At 44.2% G+C, this 11373-nt stretch overlaps 2 protein-coding genes across 2 annotated transcripts; both read right to left on the bottom strand.

Moving 5' to 3' along the window:
- Window positions 1-8373: 8373 nt before the first annotated feature.
- Window positions 8374-9524, bottom strand: DEU56DRAFT_742827 (uncharacterized protein; the record flags this gene model as incomplete). The annotated part of the gene is made up of 3 exons (XM_041348967.1): window positions 8374-9023; window positions 9088-9255; window positions 9374-9524. Coding segments are annotated over 3 exons (969 nt in total), but the record flags the coding sequence as incomplete, so codon positions are not given.
- Window positions 9525-9686: 162 nt separating this feature from the next.
- On the bottom strand, window positions 9687-10964 carry DEU56DRAFT_742789 (uncharacterized protein; the record flags this gene model as incomplete). Its single annotated transcript, XM_041348965.1, has 1 exon — window positions 9687-10964. One exon carries the CDS (start codon window positions 10962-10964, stop codon window positions 9687-9689), a length of 1278 nt encoding a protein of 425 aa, XP_041205045.1.
- Window positions 10965-11373: the final 409 nt, after the last annotated feature.

Raw genomic sequence — 11373 nt, 5'->3', positions numbered from 1 at the left:
TTCTATCTACTATACTATCTTGAAACAGGTAATGTCAAGGCCTTGATTCACACTCGTGTGTACAACTGAGTATACTATCTTGATACAGATAGTGTGCATTGTCGATACTATTATTCTATAAGAATATGATGTGGTTTAGCTATCCAGATGTGCAGATTGGCCATACAGAGGCATATAGACTGTCATCCAGACTCCTGGATTGCCATCCTAGGCAGGTGTAGATCTGTGGAACAGATAATATATATTTGGTAAACAATGTGATACATATTTATTTTTGTTTATTCAAGTATGCTAGTAATTCTAAAGCCTTTATATATTGGAACAGATAATATATATATCTGGTGAACAATAGATATTGTGCCGAGTGCTTACCTCCATTTATTTTAGAATACTAGTAATCCAGCCTTTGGGCCATAAACAGATTGTTGACAAACATCATATAAACATTATGTTCTCACCAGTATGTTTGAAGTCCTATCAACCCTATTCTCCATGACTACTAATGTTGTATCTCATTCATATTTATCCAAGTATACTCCTACATAATATACTGATGCATTGGTGATAGCATCTAGCGTTGCATTTGGCCTACCCCATTCATCAGGCCACAACAACTCTGTTGAGTTTACAATGATTGCTATGGACACAAGTAACAGTGTATGAGTGAAACCATGAGCCACATAGATGATGATTTTGCCATTCTGAAGCTTAACTTTGAGGCCATGAAATTTGTTCGAAGTGATGAAGTGATGAAGAGAGAAAATGATAGGTAAACCACAGGAGATATAGAGATATCAGATCTGAGATTTTGTCCTAATCCTATCAATGTATAGTGTACTGCTGTCACTCCAAGTGCTACAGGCTGCCAGCCATCCTCAATATTGACTTCAGTACATTTATTGGTCAGTGATAAGCACCTTTTTTTTTTTGGCTATACATACTACTGGCAAGTAAGAGAAGTTTCCATCTTAAAGCTTCAGAGAATACTTGTAGGCAAGAAAGGAATTCTTGGTTGATGAACATTAGCACTTTAGTGCAGAAATCATTGATTGAATTATTTCTGATAATGATGCACAGTGATTGCATCAAAATTATCTAAGTTGACAGTTTTTCTCGTTAAGTATTTTCCCCAATGTATTGCTCGTCCTCATTTCTTCTCCCTCTATTTTCTTTCTCTCCTTCTTGTCGTTATTTTTATTATTACTCTGATCCTAGCCGATAATTTATTGTACAATTACCTCAGGTTCCTGCCAGCAGTGTCTGCAGGACTGCACTGCCTTCATTCCATCTGTTGAAGGTGATGAATCAGTATGTTTTTTGCCCATGATGCATCTGGTATTACTCAACCATCTTTCAGTCTCCTTGCCTATGCGAGTATCCAGCTCACTTTCATCAAACCTCTGAAAATAGATGGATCCTTCTGAGTCGAGAAGGCTTACCTGCATGACAATGCTTTGCGTTCAGGACCAACAGTGTTCCTGTACATATTTTTGAACTAACAATTAAACATTCTCACATTGCACAACCTATAGGTCAAGAATTAGGATTTAAACTACCTTGGCACCTTCTGATGACTGCACACAGCTTAGCCTGAACTTCAGCTTACTACAGGGGGAGCCGGGAATACTGTGTATATAGTAGTTAGAAGTTTTTCATTTTATTTTAGCCAGGTGCAACAATATTCCTCATGATATCATTTCAGATCCAGCAAAATATTAATCTCAATGTCAAGGCTTAGAACATTTAACAAGAGTGATTAGTAAGCACTTGAATATGATTTGTAAATAATGTGTTAAAGATCAGTGTGTTACCTCTGTAGCCACTTCTGTGATTTAATATTGAGTTTTTATTGACTCAGCAGGACTTGTGATGATGATGGAATCCCTCCGGGCATCGCCCTATCCAGCCTTCTGGCATCAACACTCCATAAAACCATATATCCAAGATTATTCATACCTATTCTTGTATTGATCTGAGTAGTGATGACTTGTAGCATATGGAGAACCAGGTGGATAGTGATAATTCAGCAGAAGATACAAGACACGTGAGTTACAATGCTGGCCTTCTGTAGTTCATTAAAGTGTTGATAATGTATAGGATAATAATGATCTTTTTTCAAACAATGCACTGCTATCACCACTGACAGTGCCTCCACAACCTGGGCAGACTATAGAGACTTCCCTATATCTAAAGTACTTTGTACATAAAACACCACTAGTGTATTAATGGTTCAAGATGACTGGTCTGCACTCAATCAGTGCTCCACCTAGCTTCTTATCTTTTGAAGCTATGCAACTTAGTGATCTCTTTCTCTATCGCACTGACCAGACAGTATTGTTGTTCGTAGGTGGTTAAAGAGTAAATAAGTTACATCTTTATTTGAAGAAACTATACTATGTCTTTGGTTTTGCTGTTGTTATAATCATTGTCAAATGTTGCCCATATACATGTTTTTCTTCACATCTATTCTTATTATCTTAACCACTTATCAACATGCTCTGCATGAACATTCCAGAATACTTCTATTCTTGCATCAGAAAAAAGGGTTTTTGCTATACTACCACATATAGCACTATATATGCATATATAGTGTCTATAGTGTCCATAGCGTCTAAAGGAAACCCCCCCTCTATATAGAAGACATATAGTGATATATGTTCACCTATAGCAGCACCTGACTATAATTGCAAATATAGACAATCTAAATTGAGGTCATAAAATATTCAGAGACATCACTTTAGATGTCTCTAAACAACTCTAGTTGGCTTACACAACTCCAGTTGACTTACACAATTTCAAGTTTTTTATTTTTAATAATTGCACCCAAGGGGAATTGAACTCTTGACCAAAATCACACGACTTGAACTGAAGTTTTTCGGTGTTCAAGACCACTTGACCAAAGTCACTTGGATATATGCCAATCACATTGTAAATATATAACAATGATTCAGGTGACACTATAACACAATAAGGATAATGCTAATGAATAACAAATTTCACATTTTTGCTTATTACCCTTAGGATCAAGATAGTCAACAGATACTCGTCGCCTGGCAGATCTTGACCTTCACTTTTAGCTTCTTGGCTGCTAACATCTCTTCTGATGTTGTTCACTTCGCATGATGGTGTTGAGGTTTGAATGAAGCCGTGAAACTCACTGTCACCTGCGCGGGTCAGCATATACTTGTCGCCTGGCAGATATTAACCTTCACTTGTAGCTTCATAGTTGTGAAACTCCCCTCCGCTATGGTATTCTGTATTAATCTAGCCCAACCGTCAACTTTTGGCACACCTTCACTGGGACTGTGAGTTTGAGTAAAATCAGGATCTTTTCCCAATCATCAAATCTTATGGGAAATTCAGGGAATTTCCTTCCCTCTATAAGGCCAAATATACCAATATCATCGTCGATAGCAGAATTATGCTGGTTCTTGAGATTATGTACTATATATTGTAATTTATGGCCTTCTACTTTCCTCATGGGTTCACTGATGATCTTTGAGGTTCACTTAGACATGATCAAGGTAACAGGATGGTTATTGTGCTGCGAGCTCGCGAGGGACAAGGTAAGTAGGCAAATGTTAGAAGATACTAACTATGATACTGAGAGGTTTCGGGTGAGGACGCGCAGCGTCTTCCGGCCCTGAGAAACTAACCTGGGACAGAGAGGTGAGCTGCGATTCCCAACGATTAGGAGGCCGACGACGCATCCAGTGAGGCTCGGGTACCCAATAATGTTAGGAGGAGGGGACTTACTATTTAATGAGTTGAGAATGTAGTTTTCAACGGACTGGAGGCACGTTAATGGTGTGACGAAGGAATTGATCTTGTAGCGCGGGAGTAGCTTGCATGTATGGTGCTAAGATTTGTGCGTGTCGTCGCAGATAGACGAGGAACGCATCACTAGCCCAATGGCCTTTCACTTTGACCACATCAAAGGGGACATTTCTGAGAAGGTACTCCAGAGTCGATCCTATCCGAATACCATGGCCTTGCACTGGTTGGCGACCAGCGGCTTTGGTTGCTGAAGTTAGACGTTGTATGAACTTGGTTTTCGTTAACAGGCAGTGAGAGTCCTTGTGGCAATACGCGAAAAGTGCGCCATTACGGGGAGGATCGTTCATGCGGAGGTGATTGGTGAAAGCTTTTTCAGGATCTGTGGGCCCTTCTTGCTTCGCCCAAGATACTTCTTCCCCCTCCGGAGCGGCTTTTGTGCAAGGTAAGAAAAAGGTTTTCATGGCTCAGTTCTGACGATCGTGAGTGTCATTGACGTTGGATAGTTTGACGTGTATGGCAGGGTCAAATCTGTCGAGACAAGGAACAGTGAATTCACCAGTGCAAGTGGTAGCGAAAAAGGCAGTGGTTAGACATGCAAAGACTGCCACATCGAGGGGGTTATTATGGTCGAGCTGTTGATGTACGGCAATCATTAAATCAATGGTATAGGGTTCACATTTGCTTCTTTTCGCAGATGCTGTTGCGAGAGAAATTGATGCCTTAAGGAGGGTATCTATCTCCATCTCGTTCAGAGCCCAGGTCATGCCGTGCAGGATATGCCACGCACGAACACCGCACACATAATTCACTATTGTCTTGGCTGAATAGTGACCTGCCATGGAGGTAATGAAGGATGATATGACGATATGGCTTGCAGGTGCGTGCTGATGTTCGGGTATCGTTTTGCCGTCACAAAAAATGTGGAAGGTTAACAGGCCCGATCTGTACGTTTCGCGGGTTGCTTCTGCATATGCGTGGATCATGGTTTCCCGGATGCGTTGGAGGTCTGTTGGGAGTAGGGGAACAATTTTCCCTTGTGCATCTCGTGCATCTCGCGAAGAAAATGGTAGCCAAAGGTATAGTCTCTCCTTTGCAGAGCAATGTGGGTGGAGCACGGATGGGAGGGGAGTGAGGTTGGTATTATAGGCTATTATTAGGTATGCACTGGTGAGGGGTTGCAAATTTTTCCGTTGCGGGACTTACTAGTTTTGCGACGCTTCAAACAGTTCTTCTCCTTTGCGCTCGAATTCACAGTTGATGAACGTGTGGTGTCGGAGTTCCGAATCGGTGTGGTTACTGCCCATTGGGAGAAACAATTTGCCTGATGACTGACGTTGTCTGGTTCTATCAGTTGTGGTGGCTTCAGAAATGTCCCTGATAAAGGGCTGGAGCTCAACGGGGATGAAGACTGGAGGGAGCATATGACTCGTGGGGGGATATACCCCATGGGAGGGGCCGTCGGCTGGGTTGTCTTTGCTAGGTACATATCGTGTAAGAACCATGCACTTGGCACTAGCGATGATTTGATGAATACACCTGAAGTCTTCGTTTGAGGCTCGGTTTCTGCTACGGCCTGTCCACCATCCTTCGACAACACCCATGTTGTCCCCATAGATCTTGAAATGAATTCCGGAGGCTTGAGAGTTGATGATTGTGCGGTCGAAGCCAACACTCTCAGCCCATCTGATGTCTCGACTGTCTCTCTTCCAGCCCGGGATGAGATCCCATGCTCTCCAGTGCCCATTGATAAAAATGCTGATTCCGTGGCCAGAGCTAGCGTCCAAATAGGCATGGAATTCTTGGACGACACATGGTCCAGGGATTGGATGGGATATGTGTTGTTTGCTGAGGGCATTTTTCCACCAGATAATGTCGTCTGGTGTGTTCCGTGGGGGGGTTCGGGGAAGGAAGGGACAGTCATTGAACATGGCCAACATAGCCTTGAGGTTGGTGAGGTAAGCTCTGCCCATGGGGATAATGTGGGCCGCGTGTAGAAGCTTTCCGTACAGCTTCTGTACTTCTTGTAGCGTGTGCGTGCACTTCGATTGCCAATCTGAGATCGTGCGAATATACTTATCCTGTTTTTCCATCGAAAGATCCACAGTGCGATCTGCGATGTTCCAAATGAAACCTGTGAATGGGGGGCTAGTACTGAAAGGTTTATCTTTCGAAGGTTCCCAAGGGATGCCGAGCAATGATGAGAATTGATCAATGTCGGCCATGCAATAAGAGAATATGGTGTCCTCCTCCAATCGAGGGGAAAGGTTGGATAGATCTTGAATAGGGAAGAATACATCCTCGTTGAATTCTTCGGCTGAGTCGTTTGGCATTGCAGCTCCCTTATACCATTTCCGTCCGCCGCTGAAAATGACACCTCCATTGTCTGCGATGTCCTTTGCCCATTGGGCACGTCTTTTGTTGTATTCTCCCAAAAATTCACGTCTAATACGAAGGAACAGATGGTCATCGACCCATTTGGAGGCGGGTCCGATGCCTTTCGCACATAATATATCCAGACCTGTGTCACTAATATTCCTGTATATTCCTGCTGAGGGTCCAAAGCCAAAACAAAAGGCTGTATCGACAGCAAATGAATCTTCGACTGGGAGACGAACTGCCAAACCAGCCCACTGAGAATGATGGAGGGGTATTGTGCGATACACCTCCGCAACGTCGCGAACAGCACCTTGTGAGCCCGAGGGTAAGCGCCATATTGACAGACAAATTGTGGAAAATGTGCCGTATGTACAGGGGAAAGAGTCAGAATCGACTCTCAAATTAATGGAACTAATAGGCTTGGCAGGGGAAGGGTTGTGTGGGAAGGACAGATTTTGTACCAAGCGAAATTTCCCCTGGCTTTCCAGGTTTGGGTACGAGTGAAAGAGGTGCTGTCTGAAAGTAACCAATGGCTGATTTGAGGTCTTTCACTGTGAATGGGCCGAAGAAATGTCCTTTCGAAAACTCGAGATTAATGATACTCCAGAAAGCTTCTGGGTGTTGCTCGATGGTGGGATTATTTGGAGGCTTGTATGTACATTTGATCAGGGGAATGCCCCCGGAGAAACCTGACACAAGGCATTCTGGGATATGGGGGTATCTACTGATAAGACCTGTCTCATTGAGAAGACGAGCCCATCCTTCAGGCTTATATGGTGTGAGTGCTCTGCCCTTTCTCACTTCGAGGGCATCCTTGAGCGCCATGCTCCTTGCTTCCGCAACCGGAACATTCGTGGTGCAGTTCGTGGGTTCTGGCATGACAACCATTGGGTCATTGCCACTTGAAGCAGAGGGCATTTCTTTGAGGATTGATGAGACAGTTGTCATTGAATTTGTGACAATAGGCGGGGGTTCCATCCCACAGAGTTGCAGAGTCGCAACATTGAATATTGTGGGCGAAATGGCCAAGGCAGACGGTGCAGGCTGACCGGCCACGAGAGCCTGCACCATGGGAAAACCCCGGCGGCGCTGTTGGTGGTTCTTCGTGTTGTCAGGCGAAGACTTCTGGTTGTCATTGCCATTGCAGCGAGGCGAACGCAAATGAGAACTATGATGGTTGTGCTCGTGGTTTTCCCGGCGTGAATCACAATGATAGTCACAATAACTTGTTTTGTGATGATGGGAATTGTTGAATATACTAACACTCGCTACGTACATTACATAAGCGTGTTCCTTTTTGTTTCCTTCGCACACAGTTAGAACCTTCAAGCTCAGTGACTTCTATCAAGCTCACTGAGGTCAGTACCTACTATCCACAGTACCTACATATAACTAATGCTTCCTGTAGCCTCGTGTACTCGCTACAGGTATATATACTCAATATAGTGACTTCTATCAAGCTCACTGAGCCTCGTGTACTCACTACAGGAATGGCCCTGTGAGGACTCGCTCATCTTGGGCTGGGTGCATGAAGGAACGACCGCGTATGACAAAGGTGCGGGCATCCACGTGCACAAGCATGTGGGCAACCATGTGAGCAAAATTGTGGGCATCCGCATAAATTAATGTGCGGGCATCCACAATGGGTTGTGGGCATCTGTGTGAGCAGACATGCGGGTAGGAGTATTGTAGTAGGTTGTACAGTGTTTATCAGGGTTATAGAGGCTGTAGCGCACGGAGTTCTCTTTCTTGGTCCGCGCGTGCTTGTTCTGCTTCGGCTTCGTCGGCAGCTTCTCTCTCTCTTTGCTGGTTCCATTCGGCGACTCGCTGGTTGTGACCAGTCGTCCAGGATTGGGTTAGGCGATTAATGACATCAGGAAAAAGGGAAAAAGTCTTAGCCATCTTACCTCACTTACAGAGACTTAATTCGACGTTAAGTTCACTAAGTTGTCAAAGCAAATCATTTCAAACTAATTTCTGCTTGGAGGATTGTTCACAAAGGAAACACAATAATAGTAAGTAATGAATGGCCAAAATTCAGCACGGAGGCTGCAGAAAAGCGTGTTCAAGTAAGAAGTTTATTTATAAGTAATCAACACCATGCTGCGTTGTAACTAAGTCAATAGGCGCTATGCGAAGTACTTCCTAAGCCGACAAAGTATATAATATGTAGTCCTAATGGTAGCATTATCCAGCCAATAAGAATAAGTCAGTATCAAGTCACCAGGCAATCTCAAATGCCTGATGGTCAATGTATTTATTTACATAGTAAGTGCGGAAAGCATCAAGGGTCTGTGTGTAAGAGAGATAAGTAGGTACAAATTCATGCCCAAATACAGGCATAAGGTGTGCCGCACGAAAAATGCAGTCAAGGTGAATGACGGAGGCAAATCGTGTCCCATCCTCGCGGGTTTCAGGCTCTACTACCCACATTCCTGTGTTCTCATCTGGTGAGTCGTGCACGTGTTTGAACCAATGCACAAATGCACAAGGGTAATGTACACCATTGTGTTTAAATGAAAAGAAAAGCCTTACTTGAGCGATATCGAAGCCACGCATACCCTCGACAGTGGGATCAGTACTAATGAAAACACAGTCATATCGACCAGGGCCGTTCCTCCAGGTATCCACGGCACGAATTCGCTCGTAGCGCATACCGCCGATGCCTGAGACATCACTGGGAGCGAAGAAGGTGGCAATGGCAGATGTATACAGAGTTATTTTTTCATGTAGTTCGGGAAGGGCACTGGACGAGCCAGCACCAGACTCGGAGGCTTCTGAGTTGGAGTCAGAACAATGGAGCTGGTCATGTAAAAATCGCTGAATGTGAGTGGTGAGTTCCGGTTCACCAATTTGATCTGCGAGTAGGTCTGCGTAGATCCGTTTTGCTAAAAATTTGTTGTAAGTAAAAAGCACGCCAGGTAAATGTACTACTCCACTCACCAGATTTCTTCGCCAAGTCTACATGAGCTATCACCGTCGGTCCAGCAACAGCGTCACCCTCGAGCTCAGCATCTTGGTCTGCATCAGCCTCCAAGTCGGCATTCACGTGATTGTTGCGTCCGAGATGGGGAATGTCAATCGGCTCGTCCTCGAGCCGGACTTGAATGGCTTCTGCATTGTGCACTGGAGCGTTTAGCCCTGTGTGTGATTTGTGTTAGTAATATTAGTGGTCAAATGCTAGTAGACGTACCGAGTTTATCAAGGATATATGATAGACATGTTCCTGTTAGCATCCCACGGCTAGCAAAGTCAACACGAGACGCCGCTAACTTATCTAGACGTTGATTTGTCAGTAACATCTGATTGAGGGCTTCTAACCGACTGGACCGTCGCCACGGCTCCTTGACAGCCTTGATATGTTTAGATTCTTTTTTTTTTTTTTTTTTGGACAAGCGAGTCTATTATATATCCACTGACACTGTCTAGCTCTATATAAACGCTTATAGCGGTGCTTAGGGCACCGGTCCGAGGGAAAATGCACTTACGCACTCCCTACTGGTGGTAGGGGTGTGTGGGACTCTTTAAACTACCTAGGTTACCTCGGTCTGCGGGGGCCTGGGTAGTGTTATACCCACTAAAACCTCGAGTGATGTGACCCAATTATGTGGGAGGGATTTTCCGGGGGATATAATGTTTGACCATGTAGCGTTGATGAGGTTGGAGTATTTCTGGTTTCTTTTGATTTTACTAGCGATTATTCTATCTATTTGTAAGCGATCGTTGATTGCTTTAGTCCATCTTTTTGTTATATTTAATTCGTCGAGGGATATTCCCTGAATGACCTTGGTGCATCTGATGGTCCATATTAAGTAAGCAGATTCTGATATGAGTATGCGGAGTAGCCTTGTGGCTCCTCTTTTTGATTCTGCTTTCTTTTTATCATCTGGGTCTTCTTTATTTTGTTCGTGTGGGATCGATATTACCCCGCATCCCAGGATCGTTCCTATCGATATATCCGGCCATGGGATGATGTTGGTAGGCCAGGTTTGTTCTGCTAGGCGCCATATGAGCTTTCGTGCTGTGCTGTTGCAATCTGTGAGTATGTGACTCATTGATTCGGTGTCTTCTTCACATATCTGACATTTTGCACGGTGTTCGAAGGTGGGAATATTGGTCCAGAAGTCTCCCACTTTGAACACGTTGTGGAGCGCTTTATACGTGAATATCTGGAATTTTTTTGTTAAGTCTTTGTTCTTTCTGGCTTTCCATATCGATCGGTCTGTTTCTAGTGTGTTTGATATATCTTTTATGGCGTATCGTGTTATGTCGAGGAGGCCAAGGGTTGAGCGTTTGTATTCGAGGGTTGGGGATGATATCAGTTGTCTGTATGCTAAGGCTTGGGTGATTTGGGTGAGTTTCGTTCCTTGTAGGTCGAATTCTGGTGGGATCTTTATGTCCATATGGTCGTATTCGTTTTTGAGGGCGCCTATCTCGGCGAGTTTGTCTGCTTCATTGTTTCCTTTGTTGTTACTATGGCCTTTGATCCATCTGAAGGTCGTTGTTGCTGACCTCTTTCTTAGCTGGTATACTGTGGCTCTGAAGATGTCGCTGTTCGCTATGTCTATCCAGCCTCGATCCTCCCAGTTGCGGAGGTGGTTCGTTAGACCGTTGATAACATATCGTGAGTCTGTTATGAAGGTCACTGGGGTAAGGGGACTGACGCTTTGTAGTCCTATAAGGATGGCTGCGATCTCGCCTATCTGATTGGATTGTATATTTCCGGGGACTCTTATGGATCTGTTATGTGGGTTGTCATCCCCGAACCATATACCACTCCCGCATCTCGCGTTTTCCTTTCCATTGTTCATACACGATCCATCCGTGTAGATTTCAATCGCTTGTTCTTGTGACCCTCGTCTTGGTCCTATATGTTAAGGCGGTATGCCGGGGTATGTGGTTTGTGGTTGTCTTTTGTAAATATTCTGAAACATTCCGACAGGTCGTTTCTTTTCTGTTATCGAAGGGTCGAAGACTATGTCTCCTCCTTGTTGAGATATTGGCGCGTGCGTTTTTTTCCTTGCGTCGATGGTTTAGAGTGAGGCCGTCATCCGGTGGTGAGGTCGAGGGGGTTAAGTTTTGGCTTAGTTTGGTGAGTACGTTAATGCTGTGATCGTACATTTGTGTGGGTTCTTACATCCCTCTATTCTATCGTTTTTGCAGGGTTCGCATGCGCAGTTACTCCTCTCGTGCGGTGATTTGTGTTGGTGGTGCGTCTGT

Source organism: Suillus clintonianus, assembly GCF_016758775.1.
Source record: "Suillus clintonianus strain FC179 chromosome Unknown DEU56scaffold_77, whole genome shotgun sequence".
NCBI lineage: Eukaryota > Fungi > Basidiomycota > Agaricomycetes > Boletales > Suillaceae > Suillus > Suillus clintonianus.
Note: the sequence above shows the minus strand (reverse complement) of the source record. Positions and strands in the feature narration are given on the sequence as shown.